The sequence below is a fragment of the Panicum virgatum genome, chromosome 9N, assembly GCF_016808335.1.
Source record: "Panicum virgatum strain AP13 chromosome 9N, P.virgatum_v5, whole genome shotgun sequence".
NCBI classification, from domain to species: Eukaryota; Viridiplantae; Streptophyta; class Magnoliopsida; order Poales; family Poaceae; genus Panicum; species Panicum virgatum.
This window is the reverse complement of record NC_053153.1, coordinates 67,422,666-67,444,111: the sequence shown is the minus strand read 5'-3', so window position 1 is coordinate 67,444,111 and position 21,446 is coordinate 67,422,666. Positions and strand designations below refer to the sequence as shown.

The window sequence follows — 21,446 nt, the reverse complement described above, 5'->3', positions numbered from 1 at the left end:
ATATTTTTATAATTAGACTTTTATGAATATCATATTATGAGAATTTATAGAATTTAACTTTGGACATATTATGGGTGTCCTCTGAGTACAACGCATTAGGGGGCAACCCCTCCACCCCCCCCCCCCCCCTCACCCACCCCACCCCCACTCCTATACCATATCGAGGTACTTTCTCGACCAACCTCAAATACTAGTCACCAACTCACGGCAATCTCTACACATGTTGATAGCGTGCCTCTTCTTTCTACGCCATAACTCATCTCGATGTCGACGCTACGTGCTCAAACCGTGCACGTAGTGTTGACAACTTGACATCATGACAATTCGTGGCGCATCATGTTTAATTTGTCATAAATTTCTCGTTGTTACCTCTAATGATTACTACTATTCACTTTAGACGTAGATTTTTTAACTTTCCACTCAATGTAGTCATAAAAGAATGGTGTTTTTGCACCAAACATTCAAACTTCGATCATCAATAACTTTGTGTACATTGAAATTCATCTAGAAAAGGAATGAAACCACCATACCGCAAATAATACAATCCTAAGAATTCTCAGAAAGATGATAGTTTTAAGAAATTAACAGGGTGCCCTAGGTAATGTATTTAGATTGCTTTTCAAGCATTTATCTTTTTTTTTTTGAACGAACAAGCACGAGATAGTGCTTATTTCATTGATAAAGAAGAGAGATTACAAATCTGACTAACCGGAGAATTACAAAAGAGGTTTGTATGCCTGAATTTATTGATACACTATTAAGGACGCAAGGTGAGCAGCCCCAGCTTGAGCCCAAGCCGCAGCTTCATTTTTAATTTTCGCAAAGAGGGAGAGCGCGCTTGACTCCCTTTGTTGGAAGATTCTCGTATTTCTCTCCTTCTAGATCTCTCAGATAACAAGCATGGTTAGCGTTCGAATTGTTTTTCGCGGCATAGCTGGGGTCGTTGTCGTGACGTTGGTCCACCATAGAAACTCAATAACCTGTCGATTAATCTTCATATAAGGAACTATCATCCAATTAATCCTTCAAAATGCGACTAAGCATTCTGTGTAGGACGAACTTCAAATGCTGGTTGAGGATAATATATATAGAGTAGTTAAAGTTTTGCATTTTTGTGATCGTAGGGAGTTTTTTTTATTATAGCGCCTTTGTCCAAAATGCATGACATATAAAACCGTATGCAGTCAAAAACATATATCCTCGACATCCGTAATTGAATTAACACTCCCCCTTTTTTTTGCAAGGAAGTGAAATCGCACTTTGATGCCAATAATTTTATTAGATTTGAACTCTATTTAGATCCAAATGCTAATAGGTAAAAGTGCTAAACTTTAGCACTAGCCCATCCAAATGGGTGTGCAATGGAGTGGGCTAAACTTTAGCGAAAAATTAAAAATTTTAGCATGTACGCATCAGTAATATGTGTGTGCTAAAGGCATTCAACTTTAGCCCACTCAAATAGGCCCATAACCCTAAGTACTGTGAAACCATGGTCTAAATACTTGGTGCCGCATGTACTCCGATGCCAAAAGTGGTCAAGCATGTGCACGAGAGGGAGACACGTAAAGTCAACTAGACGGGACGTGGCGATTGGTGGACGGCTACTACTCCTCCGATCCGAAAATTATAATTCGACCCCAATTTAAAACGTACAACGTCGTAAGATTGAAGACTGATCTAACCATGATGAGAAAGCAAAAACGATGACCGGGATGCAAACGGGATCTGCAGATTCCGTGCCGGCTCCGAGGACGTCGGGATCGCCCGACGGGGCAATATTAACGCGGTCGCCAGCTACCAGTACCTGCCAAAGTGTCCGGCAAGTTGCGAGGTGTGTCATCGGCCGGCAGCCGGCAGCATCACGCCTTAATAATCGCGATCAGCGGGACATCGTGCCGTCTCAGAAAGGGCGCGCGCGGAGGCTTTCCGGCGACGGCGACCGGCCGGCCGGACGGCAGCGCTCGTTTTCTCTTCTCCGGCGATCGGCCGGAACCGCGGCGATGCGGCGCCCCTCCGGTCCACTCGTCCGCGCCCGGGGAAGATGGGGAGCTCCATGGCACCACATCGCCGGAGACGGGGAGGCCCATCAACAATTCACCTGGCCACCCCTGCGCCCACAGGTGGTTCTGCAGGCGCCGTAGGAACACGCACGCGCGAGGGGCGCCCGGCCGGCCAACCTGGCGATCGGGATTACCCAGAGTGAATGGGGGTCTGCTAATCGGGGCGCGCGCGCCAGGAAGGCTCGCAGCGCTCGATCTCCGACAAGAGATATATTTCCTATTTGGGAAAGTTGTTTGTCTATGCAATTTCCTAATTTTGGAAAATTATAACTTGTAAACATAATTTTTTAGTATAATTTTTTGCACATCTTTATTAAAGATAAATTCTCGTCATAACTTTTTGTGATGTACATAACTTTTACATATAACTTTTTTCTATTAACTAGAAATAAAATATTTTAGCACAACTTTCATGATGCATATAGAACTTAATGCATACTTTTCTCAAAATAACTTATGAAGGACAACTTTTTAGCACAAATTGTATGAAGATATTATCTGGAAGAATATTTGCACAACTTTTTACGCACAAATTTATCTGCAATTTCTAAACACACAAGTCTGGTATAATTTTTTAATATGATTTCCATACAAAAGTTGTTAAGAACACTTTGGACGTGTAGAAGCTATAAAAGGGAAAACCTGAAGAAAAAAATGATAATACTTAGGAACACAAAGGGAAAAATAGTATAGAAATGAAAAGAGAAAACAAATACATGGACCGTCACATCACTCACGTGGGTGAGTGCAGTTACAGCTCCACGGCAGCTATTGCGTCACGCGCTACGAAGCTTAGGCCGTGTTTGGTTACTGTATATGCAAAGAGAATCTTCTATGCATGATGTACGAAACGAAGTCTGTTTGCAAAACCTTTTCACAAATAAATGCAACTTTGCGCGTTGAATCTAATGAGTCTAATTAATTCATGATTAGATACAGTAATACTACAGTACCAAGGTTAAATCTTTCTCTCGCACGTTCAAAGCCCTCATAAGGTACAACTTTGCTACAGTACCTAAGGTTTTGGAGATGATTTTATAATTAGACTTTATTTAATACTACTAATTAGTAGTCAAAAGTGCAAAAAGATTCACCAAATTTTTTCACCATCACAACCAAACACGGCTTTACCTGCGCGCGACTGATGAATTGGATCAGCGTATCGCGTGGGAGGATGGTTGGGGAGACTAACTGCATGGTAGTTTATTTGTCTGCTGTGGGAGGGTAGGTGGTGAGACAGCTGTCAAACCGAGCGCCAGGAAGCGCTCCAGCGCGCGGGCGCCCAATTGGATTTCCGGAGTGAATGTGCTACAGTTGGTGATCTAATTACTTTAATGCCCCCATACGTTTGGTCCTTTTCCAGGTGCAGGGAGATTTGCTCGGAACGCCACGCGGTTTTACGATCTAATTAGTTTGCGACGAACACTCAAGTGGTTGGAGCACGAGGCTGATGCTAGCACGGGAATTCCACAGGAATCAGAGATGGGCAGAGCGAGCTGACACCCATCGCATATATGCATGCATCTCCCAGTAACATTTCGTATTCGTACTGTCTTCGCCGCGTCAGCACGCGGCCGAGTCCTTCCTCGTTTTGTCATGCTCGCGCGCCCTGGCTCCGTTCCATATGTAATCCATCTACCTCGCTCTGTCGTCGTTCATGTGTTGTGTACTAGAAAGCTGTGCGCTACCCCCAATTATTCCGCTCCCGTCTCCAACGCACGCCGTGCCCATCCATCACTCGCGGAGTCGCAGGCCAGTTGCAGCCGCGCGCTGATGGTAACCCGAGTCATCGCTCGCTCTCGCTAGAGAACAATGGCAGCGACATATATCTACCAGACTGCTACGGTGATCGACGACACTGCTGACGCTCGCTCGAGAACAATGGCGCTTGACTTGGATCATCACCTCCCCTCGAGGCCTGGACCCAATAACCATATATTCCCGCGTCCGGGGTACGTACACGTAGCCGCGGAGGTGGCCGTGTGGTGAAAACACCAACCAGGTAAACCATGGCGGCGAAGCAGGGCGCACGCGCGGCGGCCGATCACTTGCCGTACGTGTGCGCGCGGAGACCAAATGATAGGCCCGGGGACGGTGGCCTGCCCCATCGCGCGCGTCAGCTAGCGCCGTCGTCGTCGATCGTATCACGGCCGGAGTTCTCTGGAAAAAGAGTGGGAAAAATAAAGTAGCTTAGCAGGCTCGTCCTTGATCTCGCCGGCCAGTTCCGCGGACAAAAAGCCCTGGAATTTTTTTATAAAAAGCTGCTTGCTGCTGGCAAGCGGCGCGGCGACGCCTACGTGCTTGCCTCGGCGTCGTGTAATCTCGCCGACGGTCAGGTGGTGAGACAATATAAATTTCTCGTAGGGACATCTCGACGCGAAGCTAGAGAATTCCCCGGTGTTGCGTCCCCGTCGAGACGCCCGCGACAGGATGGGCGGGGGCGCAATGAATTAATTAAAGCGGGCTACCTCCGAACCGGTTTGCCAAAGACTAGTCGTCATACACATATAATCGTATAAATTATTCTAGTACACCAGCTCAGAACTCACGGCTCAAGATTGAACACATACACTTGCATGCGAAGCCACCTACATTCGAAAAGTGCAGTCCTGTTCTTCGACCCCGCATTGGTATTATTTATTTATGCAAGTATTCACATTCGACTTATGTTTGTGGAAATATTAAAGTCTCGTGGCAAGTTGTGCGAGCTCGTTTTTAAGTGCGTTGCCTGTCCAACAAAGATCATAATAACGAAACAAACACTGGACCATATACCACGTCGCATTTGCAGGCCTCTGCCTCTCTGTGTCCCGCGTTCAATTAAGAGTCGGCAAGAACGGGAAATATGCCGTTTACAGAAAAGCATATCATGGGATACCCATTGGGTCCACACATTATTCAGAGATGGCTTTTCCATCTCTCTCTCTCTCTCTCTCTCTCTCTCTCTCTCTCTCTCACACACACACACACAATTGAGCAGAATTTTGTTGGTTAAATTTGGAGTGCAATTGGGAAAAAATATTTTCTGCTGCTTGGACATATAAGGCCCTACGAGGCTTGGAAAGTCCAACTTCGGTGGGATTAATTTCATATAGTGCACATAATATCCATTTGAATTTTGGCTCCGGATTTATTACTGGATCCAATTTTCCCTGGTCATAGATTACTTAATTCAAATGGTGCGGCGAGGATGTGCTGACATAGCTTTTAATTGTAAAGTCATGGCGTATATTACCACACTACTACAAAAACGTTGATTTGTCCCGGTTGGGAAACCCCTGTTGTCCCGGTTTCCCAACCGGGAACGCCAGCCCGGGACAAAAGGGGGTGCCCTTTTGTCCCGGGTCTGGCAACCGGGACAAAAGAGGACATTTTGTCCCGGTTGGTAACACCAACCGGGACAAAAGGTGCTGCCAGCGCCCACGTGGCTGGCGCACCCTTTTGTCCCATTTGGTGTTACCAACCGGGACAAAAGGTCTCTTTTTTTTTCATGTTTCCTTTTCTCAATTCTTTTTCTATTTCAATTATACTTTTGCATTTCAATTAAACTTATGTATTGGAATTCAGTGTGCATGATCTCCACTAATATATACATATATATATAGTTACTTATATAATATTTGACCTAGATAGTTTTCATATATAAATTAATTCACTTATATATATATATGTATACACATATCTATACATGTGAATTCCTTTACATATGAAAATGTCTAGGACCAATATTATATAAATATATATACACATATATATTATTGGAGTGCTTATATATATAATACATACATACTCCATCATATTTGCATAGGTATATTCGTTCTTAATTACATAGGTATATTCGTTCTTAATTACATAGTAGAATTCGCCATTTGGAAATTTAATACATACATACATACTCATAAAATAGAAATTTAATACATAGACACACATATATATTTACATAGGTATATTCGTTCTTAATTACATATATACGCGTATATTGTCATATTTGTTGTGATTGTCAATATTAGATATTCCATCATAGTAGAATTCACCTTTTGGATCGAGGACTTGCTCAACAATAAATCCAGAGAATTGTTCTTGAATCGCCATAATCTTTTCCTCCGGTATGAGTTTATCGCGCATCTCCCCGACCTATGGAAAAAGGGGATAATTAATTCGACTAATTAAAATACGAGTTCAAATATTAACAAGTTTTTTACTTACTTCCTCCTCCCAATCTGTCCAGCCCTTTGGAGGACCTACCAGACCATGGATGTTCTCGCATACATAGTATGCGCACAATACAGTGCCTGGTTTCTACCTCATACACTTTAAGAGAGAAGAAATTATCAGGTATTTACATGAATATATAATAAAACTAATAAATCGTGCAACGAATTATCCAAGTGCGTACCGGAAAATCTGTCTTGATCTTCAATTCCTTGTCAAATTTGCCTGGATGATTTTTAGCGAATTCTTTCCAAACCCTGTGCATGATTAGAACAATTATAGTCAAGTAACAAAGTGATTCAAATTATCAGTCATCGACGGAGTAGTGGTAGAATTACTTTTTCATCATGTTAAGAAGATTTTCGTATTGTTCTGGAGGTCTCCTCAATGAGTCCATAACCACGAGTAGGCTCTTCTCGGGAATTATGACAATTAGGACAAAGTGTTCACTGCAAGATTATACGGAGGCAGTTCTTGGTAGTTAAGGTTTAAACAATTCGATTACAGAATAAAAAGAGTTAGACGGAAGGAATCACTCATGCAAAGTTGTAAGGAAACAATATCATTTGCTTGTTGTGATGAACGCTTATGTACTTGAACAAGTTTTGGAATATCTCATCGGAATTGTCACGTAGAAGCCTCCAATTACAAGTAATTGGGTTGATGAAGCCGAGGTGAGAGTATCCCTTTCTTCTGCAAGTATGTATCTCCATTCTACATGATACCGAATAAATCAAGAGATCAGTATATTGAGATCATGCAAAACAATACGTAAGGAGAGTAAAATACTTACAGAACCCACAAGCCGACCATAGAGATGTCGAGGGCCTCCTGATGGAACAGTTGGTAAATTTCTTCCCAGTTTATCCATATAATGGCCTCCCCCGTAAGAAATCGTCATCTTTAATCTTTGCGCCCTGCATGAAGATGCAATCGGCCATCGCACGCATGTAGTGCTGGTGCAGCTTATACATTTGCGTTGGAAGCACAGGCACTACTTCGGGGGGTACAAGAGTTTTGCCGATCTCAAACGTCTATTTGACGACCACATCGGCCTTTGGAATATCTTCTCCCCCTGCAATCTGAGCCGCCGTCAGGTTTGATTCTTTCAAAAATGTAACAAAGTCTTGTTCTTGCGTCGTCTGTCGCACTACGAGAGGCTCTATTGATTGTTTCTTTTGGGCTCCGAGCTGTGGAACGTCGGACGACGACGACTTTGATTGTCTCTTCTTTTTCTCAGTAGTTTTGATAATTGTGCGTTCGTAGTCTGAAGGGGGGTCTCTTGGAATGAATTTTCTCTTATTTGCTTCGCACATCCCCTTAAAAAATTTCAAATCTATCGGATTTATGACTTTCTCGGGCTCCAGCTTCGGCTTCGGCTTGAAGTGCTCTTTAACTCTTTCTTGAGTTATCCGATCGCATTCTTCAAGGCTCATGTCCCAGGATTTAATAGGAGCCTCCTTGGTTTTCTTCTTCTTTTCCTTCTTCTTTGGAGGCTCCTTAGCCGGTGCAGCTACCTTCTTTGCCGGCGGCCGTTTCTGCTTCTTTGCCGGCGGCGGAGGGGGTGACCATGGAGGCGACGGTGACGCTTGAGTGTTCATCGGCACATGAGATGATGGTGATGGAGAATGTGCCGGTGATCCTTGCCGAGACAGTGCTGCCCTTGGGGAGTTTTGCGGAGATGCCGGCCTTGGAGAGGCATGCTGAGATGCCGGTCTTGGTGTTTGATCATCCGACTTTAGGACAATGTAGCGCTTATCCCATAGGATGTAGCCATGAATGGCTTCTGCTAGTGTCCTCTCCCCATCGCCTCCAGAAATATCAAGCTCGAGCGTCTCCCAACCCTGGCACACCTGCTCCACGCCAACTCGTGTGTATCCAGGCGGAATTTGCTGCCCGTGGTACACGTCGCCTGGTTGGGTTGGCATGGCGGTACCGTACGCAACAGTGAACATTAAGTTCTTAACAGCAGTCACAGGCCAAGTGTTATGACCACTGCTCATCTCACCAAAAGGATTCATGCCATCCGTACTCAAACCGAACCTTATATTTCTCGCATCCAAATCAAATTCAGGGTACGTTCTATCTATTTTTCTCCACTGCGACCCATCAGCGGGGTGTCTCAACATCGAGTCTTTCTTGTGTTCCTCTTTGTGCCATCGCATCAACTTAGCATTATCTTTATTTCTAAACAGACGCTTCAAACGTGGTATTATAGGCGAATACCACATGACCTTCGCAGGAACTCTCTTCCGGGGAGGCTCCCCCTCGACATCTCCAGGATCATCTTTTCTAATCTTGTAATGCAATGCACTGCATACGGGACATGCATCCAAATTCTCGTACTCGCCTCGGTAGAGGATGCAGTCGTTGGGGCATGCATGTATCTTTTGCACTTCCAGTCCTAAAGGGCAAACAAGTTTTTTGGCTTCATACATTGTGGCAGGCAATTCGTTGTCCTTAGGAAGCATTTTTTTAACAAGTTTGAGTAATTCACCAAATCCCTTGTCGGATACACCATTTGTCTCCTTCCATTGCAGCAACTCCAAGGTGGTGTCAAGTTTCTTCAATCCATTTTGACAATCTGGGTACAACAACTTATGGTGGTCCTCTAACAACTTCTGGAACTTCAACCTCTCCGTTTCACTCTCACAGTCTGCCTGCACATTGTGCAATGCATGCCCCAGATCGTCGCTGGGATCATTTTCTGCTACATCTACTTCGGGCTCTTCCATGAGAATATCGTCCTCGAATGCACCGATTCCAGCATTCCCGGGAAAGTGGTCGTCAAAATCTTCTTCTTCATTGTCTTCCATGGTAACCCCCTGTTCTCCGTGCTTCGTCCAACAAACATACTTCTCCATGAAACCATTTGCGAAAATGTGGCTATGTAGGATTCTTGAAGATGAGTAATCCTTGTTATTGTTGCAATGAACACACGGGCAGCACATAAAACCATTCTGCTTGTTTGCCTCAGCCACAGACAAAAAATAATGCAGGCCATCAATGAATTCTTTCGAACGTCGGTCAGCATTGTACATCCATTGCCGGTCCATCTGCATTTTAAATAAATCAATTTGAATTCTTTACACGTATCGAATAAATAAAATATATCAAACATAAATTAAACTAAATGTAACATAACATGAATAATTAAAAGATATGAAATATCCATCATACATCTTGATTAATTAAAAGGAGTACTTAATCCATTACAGAACTTAACAAAGGAGTATTATACATGAAACTTAAAAATTCGGTCAACAACACATAGGTTTTCAACCGTCCTTGCGTTGGAACGCGGAATGCTCTAACGGATTTCTTGTTGGTGCAGAAGAAGATGGCGGAGCTGAAACCTCCGAGTTTGGTGGTGACGAACCGTAACGCCGCAATAAATCCTCAAGATCAAAAGGAGGTTCCTCGCCCCTTGCCATGCATTCTCTATATTCTTTTTCCAAATAACGGAGCGCTGCCCTATGAAAAGCACTAGGTTTTTTGGACCGACGACCTACTCGAGTTGTGCCCTTCTCTCCAGAAGGACAACGATCACCCCCACCGGCGCCACTCCCTCCAGCTGCTGAAGCCATATTTTACTGAAAGATACCTTTATTTTCCACAAAATTATAAATTCTTACCATTACAATGCAAAAATTATTTACTATTACAATTACAATGATTAGATTAATAACTCTCGCAAATAACAATGAAATCATATAAAAAGACGAAATGTATCATTAATCCTCAAGAAATCTCTAATTAATTGAAAGAAATCTCTATAACTTCTAATTACTTTGACACCCTTCAGTTCCAGGAGTACACTCTTTTCAATATCCAGATACCCTCTAGAAGAAAAATAAACCTTTATTTCTGAAAATGTATATGTCAGCAACCTCAACCTTGCGGTGATGACACTGCCTTTCGGGGGGACACGGTGCGATACAAGAATGTCACCAATCGGCCAGTCGCAGCACCAACATTTACGATTAATAGGCACAGCACTTGGCACAGGCAGCATGCTCGTTGATATGCTCTCAGTACAACAACGGGCATGCTGACTGCGTCAAATGCTGTCTTCTTATCAATCGGAAGTGCTGGTGATGCGACCAACCGATTTGCGACGTCCTTATAGCGCATCGTGTATCCCCGACAGGTAGTGCCATCACCGTTGGATGGAGATTAACGATGTATACTTATTTCGAAATAAAGATTTTTTTAGCTTCTATATGGTTTCAATGTGAGCCTGATTAAATACATTACTAGAGTGTCAAAATAATCCATTCATAATACAAAAAATTCTAATATACTCATTTCATTAATTCATTCATGAATAAAAAAAATCAACTATCCACAATATGGTCATATATACAAGTACATCACATGAAGTGTCTACACTCATTCTAAAAATTTCTACTATCCACATACTCATCTAAATCTAAAAGAAAATCACACCTATATATGCAATCTAGCTAGCTAAATATCCAAGAAATGAGCTAGCTACACATTTTCTCTATTTCAAAAGCATGAAATGAGCTATACAAGCCAAGGAAGAAGAGAAAAACAAGCCCCAAACCTTTAGCGCCGATGGATGGACGGGGAATCAAAGATCTTCACAAATGTGGTGAAGAAATGAGCAAGAACTCCTTTATCCCGAGCCAAGAACAGCAAGAAAACAAGTGAGCTGAATGGCTCGGGCGGGGGAGAGGGAAGGGGATAAGGGGCCCAAGGCCTTGTGTCCCGGTTGGAGGCACCAACCGGGACAAAAGGGGGGACTTTTGTCCCGGTTGGTGGTTCCAACCGGGACAAATGGCTACGCGGGCCTTTTGTCCCGGTTGGAACCACCAACCGGGACAAAAGGACCCCCTTTTATCCTGGTTGGTGTCTCCAACCGGGACAAAAGGCCCCTGTCCCCCCCCCCCCCCCCCCGCTGGCCCGGCTAGCCGTTGGACCCGGGACAAAAGCCACCTATTGTCCCGGGCCCAAAGGCTGCCGGGACAAATGGCCTGGAACAAATGCCTGTTTTGTAGTAGTGCCACCACATTAGGAGCAGAACTTGCATCCAAACATCTCTCTATATATATATCTTTCCGACTTGAGTCATTCTCATACCTGGCTCTATAGAGAGAAAAAATAAACAGTTCCTGGCTCTATATATATATATCTTTCCGACTTGAGTCATTCTCATACCTGGCTCTATAGAGAGAAAAAATAAACAGTTCCTGGCTCTATATATATAGTCTGGCTATAATTAATAAGTACTAGCTAGTTTACCTATATATGAAAAATAAATCTAAGACTAGCTAGCATGTTTCCCAATAGCTAGGAAAATTTTTCTTCCTATTTTAATTTTCTTTTGCGTATGAAATGTGTGATTAAACTAAGATATCTATTTTGTATTATTACATCCATAGACTAGCATTATGCATCTAGAAATAGCATCACAATGCATGTCAGAACTATGGAGTTCCATCTACCCCCATGGTTTTTAAACAGAACAGACCATATTTGTGGGCTATAACTGTCAGACCTAGGGCAACGGGCTACTAAACTAGAATACCTAATAGAATTGCACGCATGATGTGTTGTTTTGGTTAATAAGCAGGATACATAAATAGAGACACCTAAAGCGTCATAATCCGTTATTTACGAACAAACGACAATTAATCATGGAACACGCGCTATGTATCACTTTCATCGCTCTCGTTTGGCGCTCTTTATTGTGTTGGGAGTTGATAGATTTTATTGACGGTCTTAACTTTTGACGGAAGACAACATATCCTACCTAGTACTTGCTCTGCCCTAGAATATAACTACTTTAAGATTTTTCCTAAGTCCAATATCTTGTATGAATTCATATTTTAAAAGGAAAAGGAAGGTCTATGACAGGTACTAAATCGATCCCTCATTTTTCTTGACAAAATATGATAAGTTGCCCATGTTACTATGCGCTCCTAAACTAAGATATGAAGTGAAATGATACGTATGGAATATAAATGTGCGAAAAATAAATTTTTGCATATATAAATATAGAGAGAGCATGCATACCTTTTTCACAACCAATTCATTCATGATCATCGCTAACCCAAAAAAAAACATACTCCCTCTGATATTGCTACTTCTAGAGTTTTTTGTAGACAGATTAAGGATGGAGAGTAAAAGTTTATATTACCCTTCTTCTTTACTGAATTACGATGCACTAGTTAAGATAATAGTTATGGCTTCCCTGTTTAGCTTGCATGCAGATCTGCATGATGCCATAATTAATTTGCATGTAAGCAGGGGTAATTTTAGACCGCGCATACTAAAAAAGTCACCTAGAAATTAAACTTAAAATAGCTGTATTATAAGATAAAATTTAAACGCTAGAAGTAGCTATATTTTGGAACGGGAGTATAAGATTTGAGTCCGTACGTGTGCTTCATGGACAAATGCTCGTTTTGGCATGCGCGCGTGTGCCCTCCCTCCTGCCCTGCTGTTACGGGGGGGACGGAAAAGACAGCAGCAAGAAAGCAAGGTCCATCCACTGCTGCACGGTTGGCGGGTGTATAGGCGCCGTCGTGCACCAGCACCCAGAGTCTCAGACCCGCACGTGTACCGCGCGCGCAGCTGAGCTATGATCACGCACCCGCATTGGTGGTTAGCTCTGCAACGTGACCGGTCGAGATCGACCGCACTGTGCGCGCGCACTCCAGCGCGCCGTCCCTGGCCTTCGTTCTCTTGCCCCCTGGAGCTGGACAGCACCGCGCGCCGGCATCACTGTGCGGCCATCACGGACGTGTACTTGCCTACTCGGGCGACGTGCATCTGCCCGTTTGGGTCGAGCGCGCTACGGGAGCTCGGCCGCCGGCCGTACCTGCGCCGCCGGAAGGGAGAGGAGCTGATCAAGCATGCCCTGCCCTGACTACCGGATCGGATCGAGCCGTAGCACAAAGCCAGGACGTGCGTGGTAAAAAAAAAACGTGCTAGTTACTAGAGGTCAGAGCAGCCGTCCTGCAGGCTGCCGTACCGGGGGGCGGATCGTTTACAAGCTGAACGTAATCACCCCCTCTCGGGTCACGCGCGCCAGCGGAACTTGTCTGGTTTTTTTAGTCGCTATCGATCACAGCGGCATCACCACGACCTCCCGTGCACCTTCGCCTGTTGATCAGTATTCCAGTGTCGAATGGGGGCCACGGCATGATGATACGATCCTAGCTGCTGCTATCTAGTATACTGCTGGCTGCAGGGGCTAGTTAGTTAGCCACTGTGGCCGGCAGGGCCCCGGATCGGGATTTTAGCTAGACATGTATAGTACTAATAGCGACTAGCGAGTACGTCGCTACTGCATAGCAGAACAGTAGCATACTTACTGCGCGTACGTTCCCGGCCCCCCGGCCGTAGCTAGAAAATACGACGGCGGGCGCCGCCGACAACGTGGTCGCCCGCGCGGCCGCGTGAGGGGACGGTGGTGCGGCCTCGCGCCACGGCGCCCGCACGCCCACGTGCCGCGTCCCCAGCCACACGGCCCGCTTACCGTTCCCCACGTAACGAACCGGGCGGTCCGCGGTCACCAGCGTAAGTGCTAGCGGTAGTAGTGTATGTACCCCCGAGCGGAGCGCCGCTGCTATATTATGGCGCCGCCCGCGCGCTGTCGCGTCCTCGCTAGCCAGCAGCCCAGCACACACACTGCGCATAAGATCGAGAGGAGCGAGCTGAGAGCCCCGCGGCCAGCGCGCGGGTGTGACCCGGCCGCACGCGCACCAACTCCCTTGGACGCACGCGAGCGGAGACTGAGCGCAGTGTGAGGAGGAGTGGAAAGCAGCAGCAGCACCGGCGCGGCGGCGGGGTGCGATCAGCTAGCGGCCGGACACCACGCACCGCGGGGCGCCGTTGCTGGTGGTCCGGAGCTAGTAGCTACGTAGCCGGCCGGCGAGACCGATCGGCGGCGATGGGGAGGGCGCCGTGCTGCGAGAAGGTGGGCCTGAAGCGGGGGAGGTGGACGGCGGAGGAGGACGAGATACTGGCCAGCTACATTGCCAAGCACGGAGAGGGATCCTGGAGGTCGCTGCCCAAGAATGCAGGTAACCAAGCAAGCTTAGGCGTATATTATCCTTTTTTTTTAACTCTTCCTGCACATGTTCTCGATCGATGCATAAAGGTTGCAAAGAGTACCTTATATCTATGGGGAGAGATATACGCATGTCGTCGTCGTCCGTTAATAAGATGAGAGTAGCCAAAGCTACGAGCTAGCTATAGCGCACTACTAAGTGTTAAACAGCATCCTGTTCATTATTTCGTCTCGTATTCTTGTGTTATATATGTCTCTGCTGCAGGGCTGCTCCGGTGCGGCAAGAGCTGCCGGCTGCGGTGGATCAACTACCTCCGGGCGGACGTGAAGAGGGGGAACATCTCCAAGGAGGAAGAGGATGTCATCATCAAGCTCCACGCCACCCTTGGGAACAGGTAACGCCCCAATCAAAACTACTACGACGACCCGCTGAGAGTGAGTGTACACCCGACCGGCCCGACTATAAAGTTCACTACAGCGTAGGCCCCTTCATTTGCAAAATCACTGCCACGTATGACGTATGCCAGACGACCCAGCAAAAAAGCACGGTACTATATGTTAAATAGTCCCCGGCAAATTTTATTGTCTAAAAAGAAGTCCCTGAAAAAGAAATCATTGGCAGAAGAGTCAACGACACAGCAGGCGGCTACTCCAATGAAACCTCTTTAAGTGCCTTAGCTATTACGACTCCCCTATATAGGTGTAGCAACAAGGAGAACGAACGTATTGTCCGTGCGTGCTTTAAAATGTTCATTTGGTGACTGCTCTGATCGGTTCAAAGTTGAGACACTACACGTACATGTACGCACACTGCTGCAGGCAGCAGACAGACACTGCTGGAGTAGGGAGGGGGTATACTACTATAGCAGCAGGCTGAGAAATTAAAGACTGCGTGGCCGAAAACATCACGATCGACCAACCATGCATCCCCTCTGTTCATGTGTTTTACAGCACTGTTCATCATGTGTACCGTGTACGCGGGCTCTACGAACGCTCGGTCTACCGCGCGCGAGCGAGTGCATTTAGTTCGGGCTGTGTCGGTTCGGTCCTTGTCATCAGTTTGTCACTGCATGTGTATAGACCAGTACATGTGGCAGGAGGGCGTGCTGCGTGTGCGGTTTGCCTTACCAGACAGATGCATGTGAATTTCCGAGGCCACGTACGTGCATGCATGGCGTGCCCCGGCCGGCGCGCCAGAGCAGAGCTCGTTCATCCGTAGATAAAGTAGCATTGTCAAACAGGGGTCGACACACACAAACTTTTAACTTGTATATGCTGGTCGATCGGCTGCCGCCTGCTCTTGCATATATCCATCAAGCTATCGAAAGAAAAGCAGCAGCACGAGGAAAGCACGATCTATGGGGTCTTTCTCGTGTCCAAATAAAGGATAAAGGATATTAGAAGGCAAGTATTTGATAGCATCATTTGTTAATTATAAAGCACACTAGAATCACAAACTACACGCTCACGCGTATAAGCTCCTCCGACGGATTAGACCGGCGGATCTTTTGGGAAGGGCGTCAAATAAGCAACTGCAGGTTTAACTGTATATATGCACACGAGATATGACGTGCAACTGCAAGAGGACGGAAAAACTATAGCAAAACTAAAAAAATACGCTGTGGAATGGAAAGTACGATCGAGCTCTAGCAAAATGGCGCCCGGCTAGCTAGGTTAGCTATCACGCTACAGGAAAGGAATTAATCCCCGCGCCGGGCAACCCTGCGCATGATTATTGTCTCGCAAGTGCGGTAGATTCAAGTACACGAATATTCAATTCATCGGTCGGGTGTCCCCGAACAAGTACGGAACTGAGCTGCTGTCATATCATATGGCACTAGTGATGAAAACGGACAGAAAAACATCATTTCTACTTCCGTTTCTATATCATTTCTACTTCTGTTCCTTTAGTGAAGATCGAGATCAAAGTGACCGTGATTGTGTTCACGGAAGAGAATTGATTGTCGGGAAGCGATACTCTTCGTGAGTGCTTCAACAACGTAGATGTAGGGGCGTTTTTGTGGCAATCCGAACCACGGGATAAATTCTCGTGTCGAGAGTCCGCTTCCTCTCATCTCTCTTTTTAAACTTCCGCAATTTATTTTGCAACTTATGTGCCTTTACTTTTATAGAGTAGTTTTTTTATAGGATTGACTATAGGTTGCTAAACTTTTTTGAATGAGGGTTTTATATTAAGATGAATCGTAATTGCATATCTAAGTAGTTTGTTTTAGTTTAAATTTTGTGCAAACTAGTTGAAGTCATAAATTAAGATTTTAAGATTATCTAATTCACCACTCTCCCTCGACTAGCACCTGATCGCTTTCACCCGCTCAGCTCTCTTTCTGCTCGAAGTGATCGCTTTCACCCGCTCGCTCTCTTTCTGCTCGAAGCGATGCGCATCAGCCAGCTCCGTAGCCAGACGCACACATGACACATGCATGACCATGACTTGGCTGATTTGGCCGGGTCAGTGAGACGTCGCGTTTTCCGTTCCCGTGCGTTTCGATGGTTTTCTTGGGCTCCCTTTTTTTTTTTTGGTCTTTGCGTTCCGGAACATGATTTGGTTTTTGCTCCCGTCCCCGCAGGTGGTCCCTGATCGCGAGCCACCTGCCCGGCCGAACAGACAATGAGATCAAGAACTACTGGAACTCGCACCTCAGCCGGCAGATCCACACGTACCGCCGGACCTACACCGCCGGCCCGGACGACACCATCACCGTCGACATCAGCAAGCTGCACAGCGCCGAGAAGCGCCGCGGCGGCCGGACCCCGGGCCGCTCGCCAAAGAGCGCCGCCACCGCCACCAGCGGCGGTAGCAAGGCCCGGAGCAAGCAGCAGCTGCCGGGCCCTGATAAGGAGCCTGAGCCGGCGGGGTCCGCCGAGGCGAAAGGCGCCTCCGGCCCGGTGGCCGCCGCCGCGGCGTCGAGCCCGCGGCACAGCGACGGGGCGCGGAGCGCCGTGGTGGACCCGGACCAGAACCAGCCCGGCAGCAGCAGCGGCGTCGCCGGCGGCGGAGGCGCCAACACGCCCGAGGGGCCCTGGAGCGAGGACGCGACCGGCTCGCTGGTGCTGGACCCGGCGGCGATGGAGTTTGGGGGCCTCTGGGAGGCCGAGAGCGAGATGGAGGCCCTGCTGTCGAGCGGCGGCGATATCGGGTCTGGCCACGATCCGCTTACGGGGTTCGACGCGGTGGCCGAGGCCCAGGTGGACGACCTCCTCGACATGGACTGGGACGGCTTCGCGGCCCATCTCTGGGGCCAGCCTGCCGCCCCCTGCCACCAGCAGGGCGACAACCAGCCCGACGAGCCGCAGGCCGCCGCTGCGGGCTGCAACAACCACCAGGAGGACGACGAGCTGGAGTCGTTCGCGACCTGGCTCCTGTCGGACTCGTTCTGAGAGCTCGTTCCACCATCAAACGGATCAGGGTCAAGCAGGTCTGCAGGTGCTCATTAGTTCATGTGACCAAAGCTGGCAGGCAACGAAGTGTTCCTGTGTACAGTCTCTTGTGAAGTTTTAGCTTGTAGTTGTAGCTACTAGGTGTTGTGTCGTCACTGGAATGGACTTTCGTTCTTCAGGTCAACCTGTAGACTGTAGCCGAGGGTTTGGGGTTTTCTAATTTACGGTCGTCCGTTTTTTTCCGTCGCTCCGGTCGATTTTCAGACAGTCTCATCTTTCTACTTTGGCTAATCAACGGTTCCCACACAATTTGTTTTTGGAAATAGCTAACAGCGCTATTTGAAAAAGAAACTAAAAAATGTCCGTAAAAAAATTTATGCTACAAACTTTAATACATAACAAACTTTCTAGAAAAAGAAAGTAAAAAATGTCCGTAAAAAAATTTATACTACAAACTTTAATACGTGACAAACTTTCTAGAATTATACTGAGCTACTGAAAAAAGTAATGTAGAAAAAAGTCGACATGTGAAAAAATGGTAGACAAATTATAGCTACAAAAAAGTTACAAATTTGTTTGCCTGAAACAAGAAAAAAAGGAAAAAGAAAATAAAAAAATTGAGCGCCGCCCGCCACCGAGCCGATATGGCTGGGCTCACTGGAACCTGGAGCTTGCTGGACTATCCCACGAAGGGGTCCGCCACCCGGAGCTCGCAAAAGTTCCTTACTGGTGCTGCGCGGAGGTCAGCAGCCGCTTACTCACTGCTGCCGCAACCGTTCCCCCTGCGGGGGTCTCCGCCGCTCCCTGGTCGGAGATGACACCTGCGCCGGCCTGCGACTCCCTTGCTACGCTCCTGTGCATCTACTCAAAGAAAACACGATGGAAAAGGGAAGGGGAACCGAGGAAGAAAAATAGGAGGGGAAGGAGGAAGGAGAACACGAGAAAGGGGAAGAAGGACGGCATGTGAATCTGCGTCCGGGAATAGTTATTGAGCCAATGCAGTCGACCGCCGCGAGCGCTGCGCGTGGTCGACTGCAAAATCAGGGTTCCGTTCCGTGTTGACAGAAAAGGTCGAAGGACGGGAAGAGAAGGTGGTTGGGTACAGGGGTGGTAAATCATTTTAATTTTTAGTCTAGATAATTTAAGGGCTGGATCCCAATAAAATCGGGTTCTAATCTTATTCAATTTTGAGCTAAAAATATTAAGGGTAAAGTTGAATTTTGAAAAGAGCATTAGAATCATGGCCTATTACTACCCCTAATTGGGTACAGTGCGCGCATGTAATGGATAACAGATCGGATAAGTTCAGCGGATTTGTCCCTTGTCATCAGATCCTCTCACTCTAAAAGTCCGAAATGGATGATTTTATAACTATTTTTTTAACCGAATCGAGCAGAAAAACTGCCGAAAAATAAGTTCAAATTGAGCAGACAACAAAGACACAAACACCATCCGGTTAACCATGTTAGACTATTTCTAGTGTAGGATTTCATTGCATAATTTTAGTCTGTCCACACCGGGTACTGGGAGGCAGTTTCTACCGCTCCCTCTAGTACAATTCAGCTGCACCGGGGTCCTCTATCTTGTATGCTACACTCGCGCATCTTCCAAATCGAGCTGAGTAGTCGCGACGGCTCGACGTCCTAGCTCCGTGCTATGCGGATCATGTGCGAGTTCCGTAGAAACCTATTTATCAAAAGGATGATAAATGGAAGGAATGCCAAGTTGAAAATGGCGATGGTGCACGGAGGAAAGTGATCGGTCATGATTTGGTGCCGATCAGGCGTCTCAGCATTTATAAGCAAGTTTTGGTACGAGACGGTCTCAGTTTGGAAGGTGGTGTTTATTATTTATTAAAATAGGTTTCTTAAGATAGAATCGTGCTTTGCCGTAATCGGCTAGAATTGTGTTAGCGTGGGATATAAATATAAGGCCCTCGGCTATTGTAAAGATTGATACACATCCAAACAAACAAACTTTACTACTTGCAATTTACTTTCTCGTTGGCAACTTCGCCACCCCTTTTTCTTTTCCGCGAGTTCTTTCAAGCTGATCAAAGACGCCTCACATTCGAGCGACTTGGTTTGCTGGTAAGTGTTCGTTTTACCGAGTAAATCTAAACTTTAGCCACCGGGCGCATCGTTGTGTCTTCGTTCAGATCTATTCAAAATTTACCGAATTTATCTAAGCCGGGGTAAATGGAATTTTTACCACCAGCGCAGTTCCCAAAAAGTCTGGTCATGCCAGCGCTTTATGCGCGCACGTCAGCCCAGCTTCCGCCTCGCTTCGCGCGCAGATGACGGTTCAGATCCCGTCTTTTCACACCTTTGTTTGTTACCCGCCCTCCCTGACAGGCGGACCTGGTCCCCCTTGTCATGGACTGGGCGGCTAACACCAGGCGTGGGTGTCGCTTGGCTTCCAGCGACGGTTCCGGGGCGCGCCGGATGGGTCAGACTTCATAAAGGGCCGAACCGCATACCGCGGTTACTTTTCCGCATTCGCCTTCTTCCTTCCAAACCTCTGCGCCCCTTTGCCTTTGAGCCTCCTCGCCCCTTGCACTTCTGCGTAGATTGTTCCTCGCCTCCATAGCAAGATGGCGTCCCTCGTTTGTCCCCGTCGTTTCCAAACCGAGGAGGAACTGAACACGGTGCGCCGCCTACTTGGGTGGAGTCCACAGGAGACTGCCTGGGGGATTCGAGCAGGCTCGGTTCCCCTCGGCGATCTGCACACCGGGAAATTTGTGCTGTTTATTTCGCACATTTCCACCGGCTTGGAGCTGCCGATCTCTTCATTCTTCCTGCTGCTGCTGGAGGATTTCGGCCTCCAGCTCCAGCATCTCACGCCCCACTCCATCATCCTGATGTCAATCTTCGTCCACTTATGCGAGATGTTCGTGGGGGTGCGGCCCTACGTCATTCTCTTCCGCCACTTCTTCGTCCTAGTGAAATCCGGGAAGGGCAACGATGGAGTGGGGGCGTACAACTTCCAGATGAGGAGCGATTTGCGGACGCCCTACATGCCCGGGCTTACTGCGGAAAGTGGGAGGATTGGCGCAAGGAGTGGGTCATCGCCACCACCGAAGCCAACGAGCGCCTCCTCATGCCGACCGGGGGACCCGTCTCCGACCGCCAGTCCTGGAGATCCAAGCCGCCCCTGCCCTCGGAGTTTGACTCCGTGCTAAGCAAGATCAGGGTGCTGGCCGAGAGCGGCCTCACCTCGCTGCACGTGCTCGGAGACTTCCTGAAGTGCTGGATCGCCCCTCTGAAGCAGCGGCCGGGTCCTTCCTGGAGCTTCACCGGGCCCCAAGACTGCAGCAGGACCCACCGCGGGGAGGACAGCGATCTGACCCAGGAAGCCTTGGAGGTCTTGGTGCGGGCGGTGACGGGGGAGATCTTCATCCTGGAGCACCTGATCCTTCCTCAGGGTGTCGTTCCTCTCGGCGAGGACTCACGCCTGAGGACAGCGGTGCTGGCCACCCTGCCGACCCTCGACGACGGTGGGCTAGCAGCACGCCAAACTGGGGGCGACCCGGACCGTGGGATCCGGATCCCTGGTGCGTCCGGTGAACAGGTCATTCCGAGCGCCGCGGGGTCTGGCCCTTCTACCAAGGGCAAGCAGGCCGTAGCTGGTAGCTCCGCTGCGAGCGGTCCCAACCAGGCCCGGAGCAGCTCCGGCGCATCGCCAGAGGAAGCGAGCCGGCGCAGGTTGCACCGCAGCGACGGGACCCCAGT

The 21,446-nt window shown here is 47.5% G+C and overlaps 1 protein-coding gene across 1 annotated transcript; it reads left to right on the top strand.

Annotated features, from left to right (window-relative positions):
* The first annotated feature begins 13,893 nt into the window (after positions 1-13,893).
* Positions 13,894-17,964, top strand: LOC120687491 (myb-related protein P-like). Its single transcript, XM_039969506.1, has 3 exons — positions 13,894-14,329; positions 14,582-14,711; positions 16,905-17,964. Exons 1-3 carry the CDS (start codon positions 14,197-14,199, stop codon positions 17,713-17,715), a joined length of 1,074 nt encoding a protein of 357 aa, XP_039825440.1. The 5' UTR covers positions 13,894-14,196; the 3' UTR covers positions 17,716-17,964.
* Positions 17,965-21,446: the final 3,482 nt, after the last annotated feature.